The following is a 27,587-nucleotide window of genomic DNA, read 5'->3' on the forward strand; positions in this document are numbered from 1 at the left end:
ATAGAATACAGTATATACATATGAAATGAGTAAAGCATTATGTAAACATTATTAAAGTGACTAGTGTTCCATTATTAAAGTGACCAGTGATTCCATGTCTATGTATACGAGGCAACAGCCTGTAAGGTGCAGGGTTGAGTAACCGGTTGCTAAATTGCTCTTCTTAAAGTTTTATTTTAAACCTAAGCTTAACCACACTGCTAACAGTATGCGTAAACCTAACCGTCCTTAGATTTAGACCAAACCGCAAATGTTTGTTTTCATGACTTTTTACGATATAGCCAATATAATTGACTTTGTGGCTGCAATATCTCGTGGAAACCCAGTGAGAGGGACGTGCATCATCTGGGGCAAACAAGAAAGGATAATTTATGTCGAACGAAACCGTCGTAGTTTGTTGTTTAGCAAGCTAGCAAAGGTTGATAGCTGGCAAGCTGTAACAACCCTGTCACAGACACTCACTCTTCTGTAGTAGCTGGGACGCGAGTTGCAGAAATGACAGAGCTACGGCACCGCGGAACAACGGAAAACGACCTACTATATCAACAATCCGAAGACAAGGTAGCTAGCTAACCTACTACGGTACTACGGAGTGTTTATGGACTACCATTTGGAATAAACCTGTTAGCTAGTCAAGGCAAGCAAGACCCGCTAGATGGGAGATCATGCCACAAATTATGATTGTGACTATAATAATGATAAGAATTAGTTAGCTAGCTTTAATAGCGTACAAGGCAAGCTAGTTAGCCAGCCACGTCTAACGTTACCATTTAATTAGCGCTAGTTTGCTTACTAGCAAAACATAGCTAGCACGCTAACAAATGGTATGCTGATTTGCTGCTAACATTAGGTCTGGCTTGAATGGCACACCTTAACAAGATACCGTGAGTGGTTAACTAGCTATCTATATATCTAACGTTTGTCTCTAGCGTGTCATTGAAAGTAACAAGAAGTATAGCTATTCCTCTCTGCCTACTCCCCAGTCCACTGAACCGAAAAGAGGCGTGGTGCATTTACTGTGTGGACAGGGCAGCTAACGTTGGGTAGACTTCTTCTTCTTCAATGAGGTTTAACGGCGGTTGGCATCCAATTTGTTGCATTACCGCCACCTACTAGACTGGAGTTCAACTCCCTTATATTTCCTTGAAAAATAAAAGAAACAAAGAAACCAAAGCAAAGAAATATCCTACCATCTAACACTACACTCACACCTTCAACACTACAACTAATAATTAACCCCACCCTTCTCCACTGTTTAAATACACTCACTCCTACCTCATGCCCTCAACCTGAATTGATGGGATATCACCACTTAACACTCCCGGTAACTCTTCTGCTGTCAAGCCTCGCACACCCAAATATCTCTCTGCAGCTGCCACCACCACCTCAATTTTCTTCGATTTGCGTTCCATCCCTGCAGCACAATTAATAACCATTGCTATAAACGCTAAAAATCCAATCTTGCTGAACCATATATCACTTTTAGCTTTATCCCTCTGTACTGGTACATCTCTACTACTCACACAATTTCTCTCAGGATCCCTCCCCCTTGACCCATCTTCCTCTTCTTTCTTCACTGCCTCCGCATATGACAACTTCTTCTCTACTCTTACCCTGGATACCTCAACCTGCTTCTCTCGCACTGGACATGTCTGATCCCCAGCCCCATGGCCACCCCTACAATTAGCACATACCACCACTTTCCCCACTGCTTCACACTCCTTTGTCTCATGCCCTTCTGCACACTTCTCACACCTTGGAATCTCCCTCCTACACACTGCTGCCACATGCCCATAAGTTTGACACCTGTAACATCTTAAGGTATTCGGCACATATGCTCGCACTGGATAACTTATATATCCTAACCTCACTTTCTCAGGCAAAGACTCAACTTCAAAACTCAAAAGAACAGACAATGACTCTTCTGTTTCCCCACTCTCGCCACCCTGTTTACGTCGCACCAAACGACGAGCATCACACACACCGGGAATCATCTCCTTCAGTTGGTCAACTTTTACATTCACTGCTACTCCAGTAATCACTCCTCTCAATGGCGCCCTTTTCTTAAGAGCGAAACAATTCACAATTCTTTCTCCCATTTGTTTAACTCTGAGCGCCGTCTCCCTCTGCCCAACAGAAACACAAACAATTATCACTAGACCACTTCTGGTTACCCTCACCGATTCCACTTTACCCAACGCTCTTTTCACCCATCTTGAAACCACAATTGGATCAGCCAAAAGGAAAGGATCTATTTTTTCCACAAACTTCACTCCTACTGTCACAGACTCATCTTTATCCTGATCCGCTGTGCAATCCTCGGGCTCCAAGTACGTCACCACACCTTCCACCTCCGATACATCACCCTCATTCACTTCCATTTCTACTCCTGTCTTCAGCTCACTTTGCTTACATTTCCTACCACACTTCTTTAACAAACCTTCTCCATTTTTCCCGCCATTTTTAACTGACTCAAACTCACAATCTTCCTCCATCTCTTTCTTAGACCTCCTCTGCCTCTCTTTTCCCCTCCATTTCTCCAAGTATACATCTCCTTATGATAATACTGCATTTCTCCAAACCTATATCTGTTTCTTGCCTTCTCTAAGGACTCCATTTTCCCCCTCCTTTCCCTTCCGGCGTCTATTCTATCCTCGGCCTTGACCTCTTCATTGCTCTCCTCTTCTGATCCGCTGTCCTCCTCTCCTGAATCACCATCGTCTTCCGATCCCTCATCCGAGCTGTTATCCTCACTATCATCGGGACTTACTCCCTTTCCAACTGCTCGTCTTTTCGCTGAAGACGCCATGCTCCACCCCTCAGTCGGTCAAGCCGTCTCACGTTAGGTAGACGTATCTATTCAATTAACTAAATCAATTTATTAGTCATAAACTCTGCCTACTTTTCCAATGTATGGTTTGGACTTCAACTCATGAGGTAGGCTGAATTGAAATGGCCATGGCCAATCAACTCTGCAGTCCCGTGTAGCTCAGTTGGTAGAGCATGGCGCTTGCAACACCAGGGTTGTAGGTTCGATTCCCACAGGGGGCCAGTATGAAAATGTATGCACTCACTAACTGTAAGTCGCTCTGGATAAGAGCATCTGCTAAATGACTAAAATGTAAATGTAAAATGAAGGACAACCCACATACACATTTCAAGCCACAGACAGATCACCATCACTGCCTCAATTTATAGCTAGTATGTATGATGCCAGTTGTGGGCTGTTTTGAAGAAATAAACCTAGTTACTATACATTAAAGTAGGGCTGGGAAATATGGCCAAAATATTATATCACAGTATTTTCCAAATGAAGGTATTTTATGTTTTTGGATAATAAAAGTTATACATTTGCTTTATGAGTAGTGCGTGACCCTAGGGTGGCAACACATAAGTGATTTAAGTGATTTAATGGGTCTCTCTCCATTCTGATTGTTTTATACTGTTCAATTAAACTAAAACCCAAAATATTTTTCTGCATTTGCTGCACTCATTTGAGATCATTTCCACACTGCCATATAGGGCTGCACGATATGGGCAAAAAAATCGAGGCCTTATTTGTAACCAAATGTTAATTGTGATTTGACTTGCAATTTAGATCAAAACACTTGGGTGAACTCTTGGAATCAAGGAGAAATAATGATTATTCTAATTCTATAGTTAGAAGGTAATAGTGGGCACTTTGAATACAGTGTTGTTTGATATGACAACGAATGAAAATGCCAGGGAGGAGTTATTGTGACAGGGTAGGAACCAAAGTGTTGGTCAGTGTTTCCTAGGGGACCCTAAAATCTTTGGTGACATTAAATGTTTTCGCTTAGCTACTTCATGTAGCTAACATATTCATGCAGGTTGGCAGGGCTTGGAGGATAAAAATAGATTTCGGCTTGGAAAAGTTGAATATTTTCAGAAGGAGTCGGGTAATTGGTTAAGGGAGGAGGATTGGCGGGAAAGAGCGAGGAGGTTGAAAAGACTGAGGGAGGCACAGGATGGGTTTGAATCTGTTGAAGCTAGCAATAACAAGGGAGAGGGTACACTATATATACAAAGTATGTAGCCACCCGTTCAAATTAGTGGATTCGGCTATTTCAGCTGGTGAATAAAATCGAGCACACAGCTATGCAATCTCCATAGACAAACATTGGATGTAGAATGGCCTTACTGAAGAGCTCAGTGATGTTCAACGTGGCACCGTCATAGGATGCCACCTTTCCAACAAGTCAGTTTGTCAAATTGTTGCCCTGCTAGAGCTGCCCCGGTCATCGTGAAGTGGAAACGTCTGGGAGCAACAACGGCTCAGCCTCGAAGTGGTAGGCCACACAAGCTCACCGAACGGGACCGCCAAGTGCTGAAGCGCGTAAAAATCGTCTGTCCTCGGTTGCAACACTATCTACCAATTTCCAAACTGCAGCTGGAAGCAACGTCAGCACAAGAACTGTTCGTCGGGAGCTTCATGAAATGGGTTTCCATGGCCGAGCAGTCGCACACAAGCCTAATATCACCATGCGCAATGCCAAGCGTCGGCTGGAGTGGTGTAAAGCTCGCTGCCATTGGACTCTGGAGCAGTGGAAATGTGTTCTCTGAGGTGATTAATCACGCTTCACCATCTGGCAGTGTGACAGACAAATCTGGATTCGGTGGATGCCAGGAGATCACTACCTTCCCGAATGCATAGTGCCAACTGTAAAGTTTGGTGGAGGAGGAATAATGGTCTGGGGCTGTGTTACGCACGCCTCTCGGAAGAGGGAACGCAACACCCTGCTACAACTAAACTCTCCGTGGGGTGAAAGAGGTATGGGACTGTAGGTGTGAGTAAGGATGACAAAAGGCAGAGAATACCGTTAACAGGGAATTTTATTCCTTCGCACGGTAAGTTTGGGGAAAAGGGGCTGGACGGAACCAAAGCAAATAAAGTAAATATCAAAGCCCCCTCTCCTACCTTACCTGCCTACCCACTACTTACTTAACTAGCACCACCTGGTGCACTAACCAAAATACAAGGGATGGTCCGCCCAGGTCTTTCCTAGTGTGCATAGACAGTCAACTTCTACGGGTAATGTATGCCCGCGGGCCTCTTGCCTAAGCACTCCCTAGGTGCCTTCCCCTTCCCCCCTTGGGAACAAATGAAACAAAAATAGCACAAACTGGTTCACAACAAAAACCTGAGAAAAAAACTAACTCAGGACATTAAAGAAACTCTGAGCCACAAACTAACACAAAACATTACAATTGGTTCTCAGAGCAACAACAACACAGTACATACCAAACTCTTAGCATACAACCAACATGCTGTAACTCTCAGCAATTCTGGTTCCCCTTTCCCTGCCTTTTCTGAGCAACTGGGGCTTATATAGCTTCAGGAGGAGTTGGTAAATTGGAGACAGCTGCGTCCTGACGAGGGCGCGGTGTCAGCTCTCCAATCATCAATGTTTTTCAAATCAATCAGCTGCTTGTTGGGGAATTTCAGGAACCCATTTCCTGAAATACCTACATGAAAATACACAAACCACAACATAGAGACTGGGGAACGTAACAGGCTGTTTTTCATGGTTCGAGTGAAGGGATATCTTAGCGCTACAGCATACAATGACATTCTAGATGATCCTGTGCTTCCAACTTTGTGGCAATATTTTTGGGAAGGCCCTTTCTTGTTTCAGCATGACAATGCCCCTGTCGGGATCAGTGTGGAAAAACTTGACTGGCCTGCACAGAGCCCTGACCTCAACCCCATCGAACACCTTTGGGATGAATTGGAATGCCGACTGCGAGCCAGGCCTAATTGCCCAACATCAGTGCCTGACCACACTAATGCTCTTGTGGCTGAATGGAAGTAAGAGTTAGGAGGGAGTGGAGGAAGACTCGGATGGTTGAGGGGCAGCTCTCAGGGAACTGTGGGCTGATCTTGGATGGTTGGTGGCCTGGCGGTTGGGAGCATGGGCCGGTGGCCGGTAGGTCACTGGTTCGGGTCCCTGATTTGACTTGGTGGGAGATCTGTCGACGTGCCCTTGGGAGGGCGCTTGATCCTGGTTGCTCCTGTGGGTTGCTCTGGATGGGAGGCTGCTAGATGATAATGTAAATGTTGAGCAGTTTCACTGTAGGTAGATTGTATGTTTTAATATTCAATACAAATAAAAAACAAATGTATGCTAATTACCTATAGACCGATAAGCATTACCTGTCAAATTTATTTTCTGCGGTTAACCGATAACATCCCTAGCCTACACCATCACTGGTCTCCGGCTGTATAGCTAGCTACGTTTACTCTGACTCAGTACATTTATTAGATAGCTAGTTAGCCAGCTAGAAAAGACAAACTAGCTGTTTGCAGATGTAAGAAACACAAACTAATAGTTTAATTATGCAACGCTTGTGGATGTATATTAAGAAGCAAAGTGGAAACAGTATCGTAGTCATCAACATTGTTGCATGTACTGCATTTACCATGCAGACTGAACGCAAGTGTCTTGTGGTTAAGCAACAATAAATGCGCTCCTTGAGTGACAGGGTGAGGGGCTAGGTTTGTGTGGAAAGCAGCATGGAGAGAGAGCTGAGAGAGATGACTCAAGTAGCGGAGTAAATTATAAAAATGGACGTTACACATGGCGTATCACATTTAACAAACCAAACATTCAAATACTGTTATAGAAGATAAAGTAAAAACCCAAACCGGTCCATGCATCAATACCGGTATATTGTAAAATACGGTATACCGCCCAGCCCTAAATTGAAGTCAAGTGCCTTTCATGAGCTCAAATAAAAATAGTGTCCAGCTGCTTTGTTGTGTTGCCTGTTCTCTCCTCATCCATCACACAGGCTCCACTGTGGGGCTTTACTAGTTTCAGGGTCCTTAAAAGACATGCTGTGTTCCCCCCTCCAAGTCCAATTTGACTTGCTTTTCCGCCTCAGTAGAATGTAGGCCTTGCGTCTTGGTTTTTGATCAGTGATTGTCTGGCAGGCGCCACCCTTAGCGACGTTGGCAGAAGCGGTTGTTTCTGTTTGGGGACTCCGCTCAGGCATCTGTCTACGCCTGCTACGTTCGGTTAGGCAGGTGTCATCATGCAGCTGTGTTGTGCTGGTGGTATAGGGCCGTGGCGCTCTGTGGTTTGGTTAAGAGTCAGACATGACTGTAGAAGGATCCTGCCTGCAGATGCATCATCAGTTCTCCATGGAGAACTTGGTGTCTCTGTCATGTGCCTACAAAATGTTTTTGAGAGTTTAAATCATATGAGCCAAAGTTGACTCAGTTTGCTCTCAGAAAGTTTGAAGAATAGATCTTGGACTGCATGATTGGCGGGGAATGAGTATATCTGTCAAATTGTGACAGCCTAAGGACACTGGAAAATAGATCCAGCCTATTTATACCCAGAGGAAATGGCTTGTTTGTTGGTCAGTGCTATACGGATTCCTTGGGACGTCCCAACTCTGACGTTACCCCATTCAAATGTAAAAAGGTTAGGGATGTCCCAAGGATCCCGGATAGCACTTACCCTTGTTTGTTGTGTACAGTATGTATGAGTGCATGTGCATGTCTATTATTGTGGTAGCTGTCGTGACGTGACTTTCATTAATATGATGACTGTTATTTATCGAATCAACTAACTATGTTTAATTGTTACTCGATTAAATTAGTCATGTAACAATTAACTCATTAGGATTTGGGGCACCACGGAATAAGTTGTTTATGGAGTTACCATCTCCCAAATTAAACTCTAAAAGGTCTTTACCTATCAATATGTATAAAACAGTCAACGTATTAGTCATTACCTCTTATCAGTCTCATTCTGAACGGTCGTAGACTTCTTGGATCTGCACGAACCCCAGCTTTACTTATGATTCAGCACTACACAAATTGGCTTAATTATTTATTTACTAGCTAACTAAATAATAATACAGAATAACATACACACTTAATGCATGAGAAAAAGTCCCTAGCGGACTAACAACATTTATCGTTGATACGTTTGGAAACTACCCTAAAAGTAATCATAATACTTTGCTCCTGAACCACCGCCCATTTGGAGTAAGAAATCATGAATGTATTTACGTGTGGATGTCTTTGTTCGTCGTCTATCTCTGTTGAAACCAAGCCTTCTTAAAAGGGTTTTTAGTGGTGTCCTGTGTCGGTGTAAGGCTCTGGTTGTCCACCAGAGGTCACAATGTCCTTCTTCTTAGTTGTCTTGGTTTGGATTGGGGTCTCTCCAGAACAGCTACTTAGCCGTCCCAGTAATTGTCTGAGAGGGGATTTTCTCCTTTCCACCTCGTGTGGTTAGTCAGAGTTTGAGCCACTTTACACGCACAGCTGCAGCCTGGCAATATTCGGTTCTAGTCTGGGAGTTGATCTTCTTCACCTCGTGTTGAGGTTCAATGTTCCAACCATTTTCAGACGTGTAGCGACTGCCTCACGTCTTTCTGGTCTGATGTTAATTTGTCTTTCAAGCCTTTATGCACTCTTGGTAAAAGGAGGCGTTCCATCATGCTGACACGATCTCTGAGCTCACTCGGGGCGTGGCTACTTACTAGTGCAAAGCTTATATGAAAAACAATTATCTCATTAGAAAACTAAAATCACATTCCTATCTTAACAAAAATAATTTCATCAGTTTTCATATCTCCTATACAACGTAAAGGATGAAGCACACTGTATGTCAGGTTATACTTTCCAAGATACAATATTTTCTTGATACCATACTTAATGACATCACAAAATACTAAACAATATGACATGATTGTTATTTAGATCCCCACTGACCGTTTTCCACATTCTTATGTTAGAAATATTGTTCCAGTATTCACTTTTTAATGTGTTTAGAGTTTCGGCGGGAAGACTGTCTGTTAACAAAGACATTCCTTTGGTTAATACTGGAGAGGGAGACCCTAGATCTCCTCTCCTTTAATTTACGACAGGGTGTGAGCTGTCAAACTGGCCCAGTCCCCTCCTCCCCTCTTCTGTGGGTGAGAGAGGCCTGGTTACTGTCAACCATTGCCAAGCTGATCTGACCCATTGGATCCTCACAGGACAGTCATGACATAGTTTAGGTCAAAAGATAAAGTAGAAAGAAATCGCATAGGCCTACATTACTTACTTAACATGGTTGAATGAATCTCTTGATTCTGATGATGTGACCAGAGACAAAAACAAAACGGAGGTGTGGGTAGTGTAGTGCTACTCCTTGCCTCCCAGGATACATGAAAGGGGTCTCTTCAGCAGCAGGAGTGTGGAAGGAGGGGCTATTTTTATCCAGTCCATCCTGACTGATGGGAAATGGGTACCGTGGAAACCAGCAAGCCTTGGGGTTCCATCAGCTTGATAGCTAGGCCTACTGCTCAGTGGCGGCTCCTGAAAAAATTCTCAGGAGGGGCAATTTTTCTGATGATTTAGGTGACCTACACATATTTTAAAAAAGATATGTCCAGCAACAACATGAAGACAGGGGCAGCATATAAGTCAATACCAGAAGCATTTATTGACTGATCTGGGGAGATGGATTCCAGTTTCTGTGACAGATTATAAATAATCTCTGATGCCTTTGTTATATTAGCTTTTGGTTGAATGTACTGTCGTAGTAAATATATAATGTTATAGCTTGGTCTGACTAAAATCTTGTGCATGACCCATTTTGTGTTGGGCGTTTGTTTTCAATCAATGCTGTTCCTATCCTATAACAATGGACAAAACAGTCCTATCTTGTCAGCCTTGTCAGCAGGTGGCCAAGGACAACACCCACGCCATAGGTCTCTCAGTTCTTCCAACTCACGAGTTCTTGCTCTGAGGACACACACACACACACACACACACACACACACACACACATCATCACTGATAACACACACACACACACACATCATCACTGTTAAACACACACACACACACACACACAAAAATCCCCTCTCTTTAGGCTGAACATTTGAAGACAGAGAACCCGACTCAGAGCCAATGCAACAGTGGAGGGGACCTCGCCCAACTCATCAGGACCAATCAGAAGATCAGAACTACTAGATTCAACCTACATCATTTATTGTATAAAATGTCTGCACACAATGTTTTCGGGGCTCTCTTCAGATAGCTCCCTAAGAGTTTGACGAACGAGTCCGTGCACGCGATTCCAGATATCTTTACCTCTGAATAAACTGCCTTTATTATACCATATCCACCCTGTCCAAAGTCTCTACTTGGTCTCAGTTCTCCAGTAAACGTGTGATTATCAACAGTACACAACGGTAACAAACAATTGGGGGAACTCACGGGGCAGATAGTAAGGTCGCAGTGACACAGAAAGCAGTTCAATGTCGGGGGTACAGAGTCGCTCTCTTACCAGGATCGATTTTCCCTGTGACTGTGTCAGATCGCGGTCCGCTCTGACCAGGGTGAAGCCGGCCGGCTCCACTTCTCTGTCCGGGACTCTGTCATCCAGCCAAGTCTCCCAGCTGTATTGGATTCCGCTGCCAGCAGCGTTTTCATTATTTAGTCCGTTCGTAGCGGGTATGTACACGATCAACAAGATCAGTCCAAAACCCACCACTGGAAATCCATGGTTGGCAGAATGTTTGTAAACTAAGTGTACAAATTAAAAACATAAAATAACGCCACTAAGTGTACAAATTAAAAACATAAGATAATGCCACACTGCAGGTCGCAACAGAGACGCTGCTAGCCGCTATTTTCTTAGTTACGTTCATGGTTACGTCACGTATGACGAAAGCGCGTAAGTGCAAGCCCACAGACACCCATAGAGATTGTATTGAAAGCTTTGAAATTTGAAAAAAATAGATTTTACATGGGAGTCTATGACAGACTTCTGGGCGATTTTCAACATGACTGAAATCGCCCCAAAAACGGGCGGGGCCATTTGAAGCACGACTTTAGCCTGATTTGACATTTAGTGGCAGTCAGATCAGATTAGAACACTGATAACTACTGTTGCCGTGATATAATTGATTAGAAAAAAAATCCCTTCCTTTTCCCGTTTGGCAGTGCGTCGCCCATATCGCCCTATTGAACACACCGCCCCTGCTACTGCTATATGTGTGTGTACTGTGTGTGTGTTGACAACCAAGACAGGCAGAGTGTAGGCTAACAGCTATCTGTTGTGTTAATAGGAGGTTAGGTGACACAACAGTGTAATTTTGGTAGCGCTATGGAGGAGAGGGCAGAGGGGAGAGACAACGATGACATCACAGCAGTCTGCAATGTCTAATGACACGTTTTGTTGCCATGGAAAAGCAGAGGGTCATCCGGATTAATGCAGTTTCACGGCAACAAGCTTTCAGAGAGGATCAAGGGGGCAAACACTGTGAAATATATTGATTACTCTGTCACCATCAGCCATATATTTATCAGACAGAATATCCTAACGCCAAAGCAGAAAAGCACTACAAGCTTGCTCTCACAATGTTGTTGTTCACTGACATAAAATAGACCCGGAAAGGAAGTGGGGGAGCATTCCTCATAGGAGGCTAGCTGTGTTTGTTTACATTGTATGACTCACTCTCTCTCTGTCTCTCTGTCTCTCTATCTCTATCTCTATCTCTATCTCTCTCTCTCTCTTCTCCTCTCTCTCTCTCTCTCTCTCTCTCTCTCTCTCTCTCTCTCTCTCTCTCTCTCTCTCAAGGGATCTGAGAATGAGGGGAAAGCAGAGAAGGATGGGGTGTCTGACAGTGAGACCAAGCCTGATACAGGGCTCCTGGAGGTGCCTGTCCCTGCTGATGACACCCCCGAGGTCCTCAACAAAGCCCTATCTGGACTGTCCTCACGGTAAACACTACCAACATATATAGATTTTTTCATTGACTATTTTCTTATGGTAATCACAACCTCCGGTTTGGCCATTGTTTGGAACAAGGGAAATATCACCTATTCACAAAACGTAATATCTGTGTCCCATAGGTCTCTGGTCAAAAGGAGTGCCACTGGGCTTATAGGGACTAGAGTGCCATTTGGGACACAACCAACATCTAGATTTTTTCATTTACTATCTTCGGTTTGCTCCTCCATCCTAACAACATCCTGTTATTCAGACATGGATAATTGAATGCTAATGAAACACCATCTGCTATGCTCAATATAACTCATATTGATTTTACATTTTAGTCATTTAGCAGACGCTCTTATCCAGAGCGACTTACAGTTAGTGAGTGCATACATTTTCATACTGGCCCCCCGTGGGAAACGAACCCACAACCCTGGCGTTGCAAGCGCCATGCTCTACCAACTGAGCTACAGGGGACTAGTGTGTAGGCCTATATTGACATTCTTCAGGAATGTATTGAGCAGCAATTGATTTGTGCACACAAACAACTGATATGGATGCTTATTGTTCACCTTTTCATTTCACTGTTGTTCATTACACCGTTCATTACACACTGCATCTGGGGATTAACTGTGTGTGTGTGTATTCTCAGATGGAAGAACTGGTGGGTGCGCGGGATCCTGACTCTGGCCATGATCTCCTTCTTCTTCATCATCATCTACCTGGGCCCCATGGTGCTCATGCTGATTGTGAGTGATCCTCCTCCTCCTTTCCCTAAGCCTTCTGTCAGTCAGTTTGTTAGCCGATCCCAAATCGCTCCCTACCCGTCCCCCTTGGCCCTAACCCCTCAATGTTGCCGGATCTGCAGGCTCAGGATAGGTATACGCAGTCCAGTGATGGAGCTTCCACCATATTGCATACACACCTTACAGATCTGCAGAAACAAAAGGTTAGGACTAAAGAGAGGGTAAGGGATTGAATTGGGGCCAGCTGTTTGTCTGTCTGTATCCTTAATGGATTAAGGCTCAGAGTGTAGCGCAGTGGAAATAACAGGCTCTTCTCTGCTTTGCTGCTCTGCTGGACTACCTGCTGGGAGGGAGAAAGCATACAGTGAGGGGAAAAAAGGATTTGATCCCCTGCTGATTTTGTACGTTTGCCCACTGACAAAGAAATGATCAGTCTATAATTTTAATGGTAGGTTTATTTGAACAGTGAGAGACAGAATAACAAAAAAAAAATCCACTCCAATAATCGCACCAACTGTTGTCACCTCACCAAGCTGCTTGGCGATGGTCTTGTAGCCCATTCCAGCCTTGTGTAGGTCTACAATCTTGTCCCTGGCATCCTTGGGGAGCTCTTTGGTCTTGGCTATGGTGGAGAGTTTGGAATCTGATTGATTGATTGCTTCTGTGGACAGGTGTGTTTTATACAGGTAACAAACTGAGATTAGGAGCACTCCCTTTAAGAGTGTGCTCCTAATCTCAGCTCGTTACCTGTATAAAAGACCCCTGGGAGCCAGAAATCTTTCTGATTGAGAGGGGGTCAAATACTTATTTCCCTCATTAAAATGCAAATCAATTTAACATTTTTGACATGCGTTTTTCTGGATTTTTTTGTTGTTATTCTGTCTCTCACTGTTCAAATAAACCTACCATTAAAATTATAGACTGATCATTTCTTTGTCAGTGGGCAAACGTACAAAATCAGCAGGGGATCAAATACTTTTTTCCCTCACTGTACATTTACATTTTAGTCATTTAGCAGACGCTCTTATCCAGAGCGACTTACAGTTAGTGAGTGCATACATTTTCATACTGGCCCCCTGTGGGAAACGAACCCACAACCCTGGCGTTGCAAGCGCCATGCTCTACAGGGGACTATCCAGAGCATGCTGCAGGAACTGAACAGAGAACACAGAAACTATAAATAGAGTCACAGCACAAGAACATTTGACCAAAATGTCTATGATTAAATGAGATGGTATTGAGCAGCGAGGAATCATACAGACTGATCCAGATACTGTTGTCAGGGTGATATCAAATGTGAAGTGTGGTAGGGGAATACCATTTTTTTTAAATTACCTTTATTTAACTAGGCAAGTCAGTTAAGAACAAATTCTTATTTACAATGACGGCCTACACCGGCCAAACCCGGACAACGCTGGGCCAATTCTGCCGCCCTATGGGACTCCCAATCACGGCCGGTTGTGATTCAGCCTGGAATCGAACCAGGGGGTCTGTAGTGACGCCTCAAGCACTGAGATGCAGTGCCTTAGACCGCTGCGCCACTCGGGAGCCCAAACTACCATGTAGTTGATATCAAAACTCAGACAGTCAATGGCACACCACAGTAATTTATTACAGACCTGTTCAAAGTAATAATGGAGCATCTTTCTCTACAGGTGTTGTGTGTGCAGATCAAATGCTTCCAAGAGATCATCCACATCGGTTACAGTGTGTACCACTCCTACCACCTGCCCTGGTTCAGAACGTTGAGTTGGTGAGATGCGTGCGCACACACTGTTTGTTGACCCGAGATAATGAATTGCATGTTTTATTTCATTGCAGACTTCCTGAGGTTTGTTGGTATGCTGATGTTAATGTGGTCCTCTGTAGCTCAGCTGGTAGAGCACGGCGCTTGTAACGCCAAGGTAGTGGGTTCGACCCCCAGGACCACCCATACACAAAAATGTATGCACGCATGACTGTAAGTCGCTTTGGATAAAAGCGTCTGCTAAATGGCATATTATTATTATTATTAATCTAGATTATTAAACCAATCAGCAGAGAGAAACTACATCATGTTACATGTAGTGGTGATGGTATTTGTAGTATGTTAGCTCTGGTGGAAAAACTCTTTAGTTATTATAAAACATCATAACTTGAACATTGCATCTCCCAAAGTTCACCATTACTCCAGGTTTTCCAGAAAAGAGTGCATAGTGAATGTTCAGTCTGTATTGTAACAGTTCTGACCTCACCCATTGCCCCTCTCCTCTTCCTCCTCTCCCTCCTTCTCTCCCTCCCCTCCTCCTCCTCACCCTCCCCTCCTCTCCTCCTCCCTCCCCTCCTCTCCTCCTCCCTTGTCAGGTACTTCCTGCTCTGTGTAAACTACTTCTTCTACGGAGAGACGGTGACAGACTACTTCTTTAATCTGGTGCAGAGGGAGGAGCCGCTGCGCATCCTCAGCAAATACCACCGCCTCATCTCCTTCGCTCTGTACCTCACAGGTGAGATGCCGGCTGTCTCAAAAGTTCTAACTTCCTTCCTTTTTTCATGTCTTTTCCTTCATGATCACTGATCTGGCAAGGACAGATGGAAACCGATCTAGTTATTTTCCCTGTTGGTGATAAAGAAGACATTTTAGAGTATTGAGAGTGAGACAGAGCCAGGGAGAGCGAGTGAGTGAGTGAGGGCGAAAGGGGAGTCCTCTTTTGAACGTTTAGTATTGCTGTTGGAGCTTCTTCATTTTTAATCAGTTTTTACCTGACTATGGGTTTGGTACAAGTTTAAAAAATGATAAAAGCTTCAGAGGGAAACTCCACTCTGCCCCACTTCCCTCCCTCTTTCAGTCAGCCAGTGCAGCAGTGGCAGTTAATGGCAGCAGGATGTGGTGAAGTTAGCGCTCGCTAACGTCTGCTTTTTCTGTGTGACTGCATGATCACACCTCGACTCTGTGGCTCAAGGTGGAAGAGGAAAGTTAATACCCGTCCACACCTCCCTTTGGATATATTTAAAAACACGGCCAGGTTGTTTACTGTAGAAGTGTTGGCAGGGAAAGGCTTTTAAGGTAATAGGGCCATCTCTTTTAAGGTAATAGGGCCATCACTTTTAAGGTAATAGGGCCATCTCTTTTAAGGTAATAGGGCCATCTCTTTTAAGGTAATAAGGCCATCTCTTTTAAGGTAATAGGGCCATCTCTTTTAAGGTAATAGGGCCATCTCTTTTAAGGTAATAAGGCCATCTCTTTTAAGGTAATAAGGCCATCTCTTTTAAGGTAATAGGGCCATCTCCCCACTGACAGATATGTAGAAGGAGCTGAGTTTCACAGAATCTATAAGTAGTCAGAACACTGTGTGCTTTGTTCTAGCCTTGTTCTAGCCTGGTTCCAGATCTGTTTGTCACGCCAAGTTTCAAGTTTTATTAGTCGTACACTACCGTTAGTCGTACACAGGCCTCCCAAGTGGCGCAGTGGTCTAAGGCACTGCATCGCAGTGTTAGCTGTGCCACTAGAGATCCTGGTTCGAATCCAGGCTCTGTCGTAGCCGGCCGCGACTGGGAGACCCATGTGGCGGTGCACAGTTGGCCCAGCGTCGTCCAGGGTAGGGGAGGGAATGGCCGGCAGGGATATAGTGGTGCAGTGGTCTAAGGCACTGCATCGCAGAGGTAACTGTGCCACTAGAGATCCTGGTTCGAATCCAGGCTCTGTCGCAGCCGGCCGCGACCGGGAGACTCATGGGCGGCGCACAATTGGCCCAGGGTAGGGGAGGGAATGGCCGGCAGGGATGTAGCTCAGTTGATAGAGCATGGCGTTTGCAACGCCAGGGTTGTGGGTTCGATTCCCACGGGGGGCCAGTATAAAAAAAAAAAAAATGTATTCACTAACTGTAAGTCGCTCTGGATAAGAGCGTCTGCTAAATGACTAAAATGTAAATGTAAATGTAGCTCAGTTGGTAGAGCATGGCGTTTGCAACGCCAGGGTTGTGGGTTCGATTCCCACGGGGGGTATGAAAAATAAAAAAATAATGTATGCACTCACTAACTGTAAGTCACTCTGGATAAGCGCGTCTGCTAAAATGTAAATGTTCAAAAGTTTTAGAACACCTACTCATTCAAGGGTTTTTCTTTATTTTTACTATTTTCTACATTGTAGAATAATAGTGAAGACAACAAAACTATGAAATAACACATATGGAATCATGTAGTAACCAAAAGTGTTAAACAAGTCAAAATATATTTTATATTTGAGATTCTTCAAATAGCCACCCTTTGCCTTGATGACTGCTTTGCACACTCTTTTCATTCTCTCAACCAGCTTCATGAGGTAGTCACCTGGAATGCATTTCAATTAACAGGTGTGCCTTGTTAAAAGTTAATTTGTGGAATTTCTTTCCTTCTTAATGCATTTGAGCCAATCAGTTGTGTTGTGACAAGGTAGGGGGGTATACAGAAGATAGCCCTATTCCATATTATAGCCCTATTCCAAGTCCATATTATGGCAAGAACAGCTCAAATAAGCAAAGAGAAACGACAGACCATCATTACTTTAAGACATGAAGGTCAGTCAATACGTAACATTTCAAGAACTTTGAACGTTCCTTCAAGTGCAGTAGCAAAAACCATCAAGCACTATGATGAAACTGGCTCTCATGAGGACTGCCACAGGAATGGAAGACCCAGAGTTACCTCTTCTGCAGAGGATAAGTTCATTAGAGTTACCAGCCTCAGAAATTGCAGCCCAAATAAATGCTTCACAGAGTTCAAGTAACAGACACATCTCAACATCAACTGTTCAGAGGAGACTGTGTCAATCAGGCCTTCATGGTCGAATTGCTGCAAAGAAACCACTACTAAAGGACACCAATAAGAAGAAGAGACCTGCTTGGGCCAAGAAACACGAGCAATGGACATTAGACCGGTGGAAATTTGTCCTTTGGTCTGGAGTCCAAATTTGAGATTTTTGGTTCCAACAGTCATGTCTTTGTGAGACGCGGTGTGGGTGAACGGATGATCTCTGCATGTGTATTTCCCACTGTAAAGCATGGAGGAGGAGGTGTTATGGTGTGGGGGTGCTTTGCTGGTGACACTGTCTGTGATTTATTTAGAATTCAAGGCACACTTAACCAGCATGGCTACCACAGCATTCTGCAGCGATACGCCATCCCATCTGGTTTGAGCTTAGTGGGACTATCATTTGTTTTTCAACAGGACAATGACCCAACACACCTCCAGGCTGTGTAAGGGCTATTTTACCAAGAAGGAGAGTGATGGAGTGCTGCATCAGATGACCTGGCCTCCACAATCTCCCAATAATCAAACCAAATTGAGATGGTTTGGGATGAGTCGGACCGCAGAGTGAAGGAAAAGCAGCCAACAAGTGCTCAGCATATGTGGGAACTCCTTCAACTGTTGGAAAAACATTCCAGGTGAAGCTGGTTGAGAGAATTCCAAGAGTGTGCAAAGCTGTCATCAAGGCAAAGGGTGGCTATTTGAAAATATATTTTGATTTGTTTAACACTTTTTTGGTTAATACATGATTCCATATGTGTTATTTCATAGTTTTGATGTCTTCACTATTATTCTACAATGTAGAAAATAGTAAAAAAAATAAAGAAAAACCCTTGAATGAGTAGGTGTTCTAAAACCTTTGACCGGTACTGTATGTGCGGGATGCACATGGTATACACCGTCCAACGAAATGTTCAATTGCAGGTTCCTTCTCGACAATGCAACAACAATAAGAAATATTAAAAGATAAGAATAGGAACATTTAAAAAAATGGCTCAGTAGAATATAATAAAAAATTTAGCATAAGTATAATACAGTGACTACAATGACCATAGAAGTTGGCAAGACAGCACAAACTAATCTGGTACCAGGCTAGCATTGTTCTGCTCAGATAAAGCCTATGTAACAAATTGATGTGAATTGGATGGATATGGAAATGTTCCAGTGTCCAAATTGTCCTAACTGAATTATGGTCACATTGGCCTGACTGCTCAATCTAATTTGTTAGATTCGATAAAAGCATCTTAATCAGAAGGGTGTCTTCTTACTCTGCTTTGATACAGCCTTGGGGATTGATATAATTCTTGGAAGTGTAAGAAATCAAGAGATACATGCAGCACATTCATGTGAATGTGTTTTTATCTGTTACTGACTTTAGCAGGCTTTTAACCTCGGAACCCAGAACCAAATCGGCATTTATGTGTCACTAGAGATTGAACACAACACAGTTGCTGGTCCTCAGTTTGAAAACAAAGAATGACAATAATAGCTACTCAAAACAGTCTGACCCAAAAATGCTTTTGGGTAAATCCATTTGAATTCAATCACTTTTTGACAGCATCCCTTTTGATTTAAATTGAAGTTTTCATACATGTTTACCCATGGAAGAAGTGGTCAGAAAGTGACTTTCACTTTCTGACCACTTCTACAATGGGCAGATATGCATGGAAGGTTTCGTTCAAATCAAAAGGGGTGCTGTGAAAAAGGGATTGAATTGAAATGGATTTACTCTTTGTTGACTTGTTTCCTCTGTTCTGTGTTATGCAGGTTTCTGCATGTTCGTGCTGAGCCTGTTGAAGAAACACTATCGCCTGCAGTTCTATATGGTATGTGTGTGTGTGTGTGTGTGTGTGTGTGTGTGTGTGTGTGTGTGTGTGTTGCATAGCATAGTGTGTGTGTACTGTATTATATGAGCCCTCTGGGCTGCTACTACATTATTGGTGGGGCCTGGCCCAGAAACATGGAATCCCTCCAGCAGTGATCTGGGTCCGCTCCAGGATATAGGGCCAGGGGCTTCATCCATCTGCTGCTGCTGCCTCTGTCACACACACACACACACACACACACACACACACACACACACACACACACACACACACACACACACACACACACACACACACACACACATACACACATACACACATACACACACACACACACACACACACACACACACACACACACACACACACACACACACACACACACACACACACACACACACACAGACCGTCTGTGGCTCTGTTCTGGGCTCCGGATTGACCATGTAGGGCAGTGACATTGCTGAGCGCTGCTAGGAAACATACTGCAGTAACACATCTATCACTGAGAGCTCTGCATACTGCAGTAACACATCTATCACTGTGAGCCCCGCATACTGCAGTAACACATCTATCACTGTGAGCCCCGCATACTGCAGTAACACATCTATCACTGAGAGCTCTGCATACTGCAGTAACACATCTATCACTGAGAGCTCTGCATACTGCAGTAACACATCTATCACTGAGAGCTCTGCATACTGCAGTAACACATCTATCACTGAGAGCTCTGCATACTGCAGTAACCCATCTATCACTGAGAGCTCTGCATACTGCAGTAACACATCTATCACTGTGAGCCCCGCATACTGCAGTAACACATCTATCACTGAGAGCTCTGCATACTGCAGTAACACATCTATCACTGAGAGCTCTGCATACTGCAGTAACACATCTATCACTGTGAGCCCTGCATACTGCAGTAACACATCTATCACTGAGAGCTCCGAATACTGCAGTAACCCATCTATCACTGAGAGCTCTGCATACTGCAGTAACACATCTATCACTGAGAGCTCTGCATACTGCAGTAACACATCTATCACTGAGAGCTCTGCATACTGCAGTAACACATCTATCACTGTGAGCCCCGCATACTGCAGTAACACATCTATCACTGAGAGCTCCGAATACTGCAGTAACCCATCTATCACTGAGAGCTCTGCATACTGCAGTAACACATCTATCACTGAGAGCACTGCATACTGCAGTATAACTCATCTACTCAGTGTTATGGACAAAATGTCACACTGACTGGGCTCAGCACTCCTCAAGGATATGTTTGTGTTGTTGCAAAGAAAACAGGGCAATGATGACCAAGTTATCCGTAAGGCTTGCTCTGTGCCAAATGCCATTTACAGCATTAATGCTAAAATATAAACAAATAGTGCTATGAGTAATTAAATAGTGCTAATGAGCCCTGAATGCTGATTGGCTAAAAGCTGTGTTATATCAGACTGTATACCACGGGTATGACAAAAAAATACTATTTACTTTTCTAATTACATTGGTAACCAGTTTATAATAGCAATAAGGCACCTCAAGGGTTTGTGGTGTATGGCCAATATTCCACGGCTAAAGGCTGTATCCAGGCACGCCGCGTTGCATTGGCCATATACCACACCCCCTTGGGACTTATTACTTAAATATACCACAGTTATTTAAGTGTTTTCTGTCCATTTTGGGGTAGCTATGTTCCTTGATATCACTTTTTTTAAACGTTGGGACAATTTAAGCTGTCTGAAAATGAATTTCCTTCCTTCCTGTCAGTTTGGCTGGACTCATGTAACTCTGCTGATCGTAGTGACCCAGTCCCACCTCATCATCCACAACCTGTTTGAGGGAATGATCTGGTAAGAAATGTCTGTCGCTGTCGCTCACTCACTTGCACGCACTCACTCACTCAAATTCAATCAGAGGGCAAATTCAGTCAGACATTGGTTGTGACCTAAATGACACTCTATTCCCTATATAGTGCACTACTTTTGACCAGTGCCCTATGGACCATGGTCAAAAGTAGTATACTATATAGGGAATAGGGTGTAATTTGGGACACACACAGTGGATCTATTCTGTCAGAGGTTAATGCATGGGAGTGTCTACTCACTCAGCCCACTGTTTCCATGCTGTACAATGGGAGGACTGACTGCAGGTTGAAAAGTCTATTATCTGATGTAATTACAACCTGCCCTACAACCATGTGATGCAAATTATGAGTGCATTAGGGTGGTCTACATCAGGGGCTTATTCAGGAGTCAACAACATTACAGAACGTTCAGATAGAAATGGACTGTGCTGAAGAGACATGCTCTGTCTCTTGTAGAGTAAATGCTAATGTCTGCTCTATGCACAACATATCTATGTACAACACCCCACTGAATACAGCCCAGGTGTTGATACCAGTTCCTCTCTCCTTCTCTGTCTAGGTTCATCGTGCCCATCTCCTGTGTGATCTGCAATGACATCATGGCCTACATGTTTGGCTTCTTCTTTGGACGTACGCCACTCATTAAGGTTAGGAAGACTGTTACACAACTACTGTATGTAGCATTTTCTGAAGTTTGGATCATTCATTTGATATTTGGTACAAGGGATACCATTAGTAACACCCTGTACTGTGTCAACGTCCTGATTGTGTTCTCTACAGCTGTCTCCTAAGAAGACCTGGGAAGGCTTCATCGGCGGATTCTTTTCTACTGTTGTGTTTGGGATCCTGGTAAGACATGACCATTGCCATAACTAACTGCAAAAGTTTCTATTCAAATTCCCCACAAGTCCTATTATCTTATTATCTGCCTCTCTCCCTCTCTCCCTCTCTCTCTCTCTCTCTCTCTCTCTCTCTCTCTCTCTCTCTCTCTCTCTCCAGTTGTCCTATGTGATGGCGGGCTACAGCTTCTTTGTGTGTCCAGTGGAGTTCAACAGCGACCATAACAGTTTTGAGGTGGACTGTGTACCCTCTGATCTGTTCCAGCTGCAGGACTATGCCCTGCCGGCCTCCCTCGAGTCCTTCACTGGATGGGTGAGCCTGACCTGTCCCCTCTGTTTGATTGTGTGGCTGGCTGGCGGGTCTCTGTATCTGATGTCTGTCTTTCTGGCTGGCTGGCGGGTCTGTTTCTGATTGATCGCTGGCTGGCTGTTCTCTGATCTCTCTCTGGCTGGCGGGTCTCTGTTTCTGATCGCTGGCTGGCAGGTTTCTGATCAGTCTTTCTGGCTGGCTGGATGGCAGGTGTGTTTCTGATCGCTTGCTGGCTGGCTGACGGGTCTCTGCCTCTGGCTGGCAGGTCTCTGTTTCTGATCTCTGGCTGGCGGGTCTCTGTTTCTGATCGCTGGCTGGCGGGTTTGTGATCTCTGTCTGGCTGGCGGGTCTCTGTTTCTGATCTCTGGCTGGAGGGTCTCTGTTTCTGATCTCAGTCTGGTTGGCGGGTCTCTGTTTCTGATCTCTGACAATATTTTCCACTAGCGCCGGTTGTGGAAAATATACAGCTGATTACAGAGTAATTTTCAGCTGAGTACTTTTTCCACTTAAATTAACTACGCACGTTTTCAATTCTCTAGTTAGAAAAAAGCCTACCGAGTGGCGCAACGGTCTAAGGCACTGCATCGCAGTGCTTGAGGCGTCACTACAGACCCGGGTTAGATCCCAGGCTGTCACAACCGGCCGTGACCGGGAGTCCCATAGGGCGGCGCACAATTGGCCCAGCGTCGTCCGGGTTAGGGGAGGGTTTGGCCGGGGGGGGCTTTACTTGGCTCATCGCGCTCTAGCGACTTCTTGTGGTGGGCCGGGCGCCTGCAGACTGGTCGTCAGTTGAACAGTGTTTTGTCCGACACATTGGTGCGGCTGGCTTCCGGTTTAAGAGGCGCGGTTTGGCGGGTCATGTTTCGGAGGACGCATGACTCGACCTTCGCCTCTCCCGAGCCCGTTGGGGAGTTGCAGTGATGAGACAAGATCGTAATTGGATCACAATTGGATATCACGGAAAAATAACGTCTGCTGAGCCCTCTCCTTCTAAAATAAACTAAATGCATCTTCTAGCGATCTATTGATAGGACAGGCATCCTGTCAGTCACAAAGTGAGCGATGACAGGGAAACATTGCTGGTTTGACCGTCTGCTGTATGTCCCGCCTCTCGGTACCGGTGCGTATGTTTCTCTACACGGAGGGAGAGAGCATGAATTTGCACGTCCCATATAATGTGGGTGAATTTGTGCATCACATATAATGTGGTAACGATGAGTCGAAATCCCATTTAGCCTATTGTTTTCTGGCACATTCATTTATTTATTTTCCCGTGCAGGGTCCGACATTAACACATCTTTGCCTTCCTGTTCAACATTTACCTGCTCAGTCGCAGTCTACCTTTGAAAACCATTGAAGACTACACACATAATTGTCATGCTATTTGTATTTGAGCAATCCGATTTTGTTTTATTATTGGCGAGCTACAGATGGCTATATCGAACAGTTGACAGTGCATGTCAGAACATAAACCAAGCCATGAGGTCGAAGGAACTGTCCGTAGAGCTCGGAGACAGGATTGTTTCGAGGCACAGATCTGGGGAAGGGTACCAAAACATTTCTGCTGCATTGAAGGTCCCCAACAACACAGTGGCCTCCATCATTCTTAAATGGAAGAAGTTTGGAACCACCAAGACTCTTCCTAGAGCTGGCTGCCCAGCCAAACTTAGCAATCAGGGGAGAAGGGCCTTGGTCAGGGAGGTGACCAAGAACCCGATGGTCACTCTGACAGAGCTCCAGAGTTCCTCTGTGGAGATGGGAGAACCTTCCAGAAGGACAACCATCTCTGCAGCGCTCCACCAATCAGGCCTTTATGGTAGAGTGGTCAGATGGAAACCACTCCTCAGTAAAAGGCACATGAAAGCCCGCTTGGAGTTTGCCAAAATGCAAAAGGCACTAGTCAGGATTGAGGGAAAGATGAATGGAGCAAAGTACAGAGAGATCCTTGATGAAAACCTGCTCCAGAGTGCTCAGGACCTCAGACTGGGGTGAAGATTCACCTTCCAATAGGACAATGACCCTAAGCACACAGCCAAGACAATGCAGGAGTGGCTTCGGGACAAGTCTCTGAATGTCCTTGAGTGGCCCAGCCAGAGCCCGGACCTGAAACCGATCTAACATCTCTGGAGAGACCTGAAGATAACTGTGCAGCGACACTTCCCATCAAACCTGAGAGAGCTTGATAGGATCTGCAGAGAAGAATGTGAGAAACTCCCCAAATACAGGTGTGCCAAGCTTGTAGCGTCATACCCAAGAAGACTCGAGGCTGTAATCCCTGCCAAAGGTGCTTCAACAAAGTATTGAGTAAAGGGTCTGAATACTTATGTAAATGTGATATTTCCGTTTTTTTTTTTTTATACATTTGTAAAAAATTATAAAAACCTGTTTTTGCTTTGTCATTATGGGGTATTGTGTGTAGATTGATGAGGAACGAAAACAATTTGATCAATTTTAGAATAAGGCTGTAACGTAACAAAATGTGGAAAAAGTCATGGGGTCTGAATACTTTCCAAATGCACTGTACATTTCCTAATGTTTTGCATTTTAACTTGCTACTGGAGAAGAACTACACCTGTGGAAAGTACTGTAGAAACGTAGCCTACACATCGGTCAGAGCGCTGTCTCGTGAGCCAATGATTCTAGCAAATATACACTACATGACCAAAAGTCTGCTCGTCAAACATCTCATTCCAAAATCATGGTCCCCCCTTTGCTGCTATAACAGCCTCCACTCTTCTGCGATGGCTTTCCGCTAGATGTTGGAACATTGCTGTAGGGACTTGCTTCCATTCAGCCACGAGCATTAGTGAGGTTGGGCACTGATGTTGGGCGAGAAGGCCTGGCTCGCAGTCGGCGTTCCAATTCATCCCAAAGGTGTTCGATGGGGTTGAGGTCCGGGCTCTGTGCAGGCCAGTCAAGTTCTTCCACACCGATATCCAAAACAATTTCCGTATGGACCTCGCTTTGTGCTCGGGTGCATTGTCATGCTGAAACAAGAAAGGGCCTTCCCCAAACTGGTGCCACAAAGTTGGAAGCACATGTAGAATGTCATTGTATTCTGTAGCGTTAAGATTTCCTTTCACTGGAACTAAGGGGCCTAGCCCGAACCATGAAAAACAGCCCCAGACCATTATTCCTCCTCACCCAAACTTTACACTATGCACTATGCATTCGGGCAGGTAGCTTTCTCCTGGCATCCTCCAAACCCAGATTAGTCCGTCAGACTGCCAGAAGCGTGATTCATCACTCCAGAGAACGCATTTCCACTGCTCCAGAGTCCAATGGCGGTGAGCTTTACACCACTCCAGCCGACGCTTGGCATTGCACATGGCTGCTCGGCCATGGAAACCCATTTCATGAAGTTCCCGTGGAACAGTTCTTGTGCTGACGTTGCTTCCAGAGGCAGTTTGGAACTCAATAGTGAGTGTTGTAACCGAGGACAGACAATTTTTTGCGCTATGCGCTTCAGCACTCGGCGGTCCCGTTCTGTGAGCTTGTTTGGCCTACCATTTCACAGGTGAGTTACTGATGCTCCTAGACGTTTCCACTTCACAATAACAGCATTTACAGTTAACCGGGGCAGCTCTAGCAGGGCAGAAATTTGACAAACTGACTTGTTGGAAAGGTGGCATCCTATGATGGTGCCACTTTGAAAGTCACTGAGCTCTTCAGTAAGGCCATTCTACTGCCAATGTTTTTGTATGTCGATTGCATGGCTGTGTGCTCAATTTTATACACCTGTCAGCAACCGGTGTGGTTGAAATAACCAAATCCACTAATTTGAAGGCGTGTCCACAGACTTTTGTATATATAGTGTATTTAATCAGAGTGGAGAAGTGCAACTGAAGCACGAAATTATTCATTTTACGTTCGTGATTTTGAGCGAACCTTAACTGAAGCCGAGCCAAGCTGATCGCAGGCTGGCTGGCGGGTCTCTGTTTCTGATCTCTGGCTGGCTGGCGGGTCTCTGTTTCTGATCTCTGGCTAGCTGACGGATTTCTGATCTCTGACTGTCGAGTCTCTGTTTTTGATTTCTGGCTGGCTGGTCTCTGTTTCTGAACTCTGGCTGGCTGGCTGGTTTCTGATCTCTGGCTGGCTGGTCTCTGTTTCTGATCTCTGGCTGGCTGGCTGGTCTCTGTTTCTGATCTCTGGCTGGCTGGCTGGTCTCTGTTTCTGATCTCTGGCTGGCTGGCTGGTCTCTGTTTCTGATCTCTGGCTGGCTGGTCTCTGTTTCTGATCTCTGGCTGGCTGGCTGGTCTCTGTTTCTGATCTCTGGCTGGTTGGCTGGTCTCTGTTTCTGATCTCTGGCTGGTTGGCTGGTCTCTCTTTCTGATCTCTGGCTGGCTGGCTGGTCTCTGTTTCTGATCTCTGGCTGGTCTATGTCTGGACATCTGCTTTGATGTCCTAAATCCTTGTGTCATTGTTTCTCCTCTTTGTGAAGAAACTGTTTGACCGTATGTGAGACTGTAGTCATCCTCTCTCTCTCTCTCTCGCTCCCTCTCCTTCCCCTTCACTCTCTCTCTCTTTCTCTCTCTCTCTCCAGCCCACGGTGCGCCTCTACCCATTCCAGATTCACAGCATCTCCCTGTCTGCCTTTGCCTCCCTCATGGGACCCTTCGGAGGTTTCTTTGCCAGCGGCTTCAAGAGGGCCTTTAAGATCAAGGTGGGTGTGAGGAGAAAATACTAATGTTATCACTGGGCCCGGTGGACTCACTAGAATTGAGTGGCCTCTCAGTTGGCAGTGCTCATTATCAATGTTCCCTCTAAGCTGCACGGCAGTCCAGGGGAGCAGAAATATCAGCCCACGGAGAGAAGCACGAGATTTATATTTTTGTTGTCGTTCCAGGACTTTGCCAACACCATCCCCGGTCACGGTGGCATCATGGACCGCTTCGACTGCCAGTACCTCATGGCCACGTTCGTCAATGTCTACATCGCCAGCTTCATCAGGTAACTAACTAGAACGCCCCGTCGTTTATAGAGAGAGTAGTCAGTGGTGCATAGAGAGAGAGGAGCCACAGTCTTAACTGCTTTTGGCTGACAATCATGTGTTGATTTATGAAAATAACGTATTATTAAAGAGGAAGTGATTATAGAGAAGGTTGTTACTGTATGGGATTCATTTAACTTTTTAAATATTGTTATTCTAGTCATTTAGCAGACACTCTTATCCAGAGTGACTTAAAGTTAGTAATCTTCTCTCTCCCATGGGCCCAAACGCCAGCAATGTTCCACCTATTGCATAAAGACATGAGCTACAGCCTCAACCAAATTGACTAACCAGGCATTTTGTGGAGGTGTCTTTGTGCTGTCAGAATGTCACCCTGTATGTGTATCTGTAATCCATTGTGTAATCTTCTCTCTCTCCAGGGGCCCTAACCCTGCCAAGGTGGTCCAGCAGCTTTTAGCCCTGCGCCTGGACCAGCAGCTCAACATCTTCAACTCCCTAAAGAGCCACCTGACAGAGAGGGGTCTGCTGGTGGAGGCAGCCTAG

General features: G+C 44.8%; 1 protein-coding gene across 1 annotated transcript; it reads left to right on the forward strand.

Moving 5' to 3' along the window:
* Positions 1 to 495: 495 nt before the first annotated feature.
* On the forward strand, positions 496 to 27,587 carry LOC311145137 (phosphatidate cytidylyltransferase 2-like; the record flags this gene model as incomplete). The annotated part of the gene is made up of 13 exons (XM_084181330.1): positions 496 to 561; positions 11,610 to 11,752; positions 12,400 to 12,496; positions 14,149 to 14,246; positions 14,837 to 14,976; positions 19,022 to 19,080; positions 20,848 to 20,930; positions 21,504 to 21,591; positions 21,725 to 21,793; positions 21,944 to 22,096; positions 26,637 to 26,756; positions 26,940 to 27,043; positions 27,464 to 27,587. 13 exons carry the CDS (start codon positions 496 to 498, stop codon positions 27,585 to 27,587), a joined length of 1,344 nt encoding a protein of 447 aa, XP_084037456.1.

This window comes from Coregonus lavaretus (assembly GCF_964263955.1).
Source record: "Coregonus lavaretus genome assembly, chromosome: 17".
NCBI lineage: Eukaryota > Metazoa > Chordata > Actinopteri > Salmoniformes > Salmonidae > Coregonus > Coregonus lavaretus.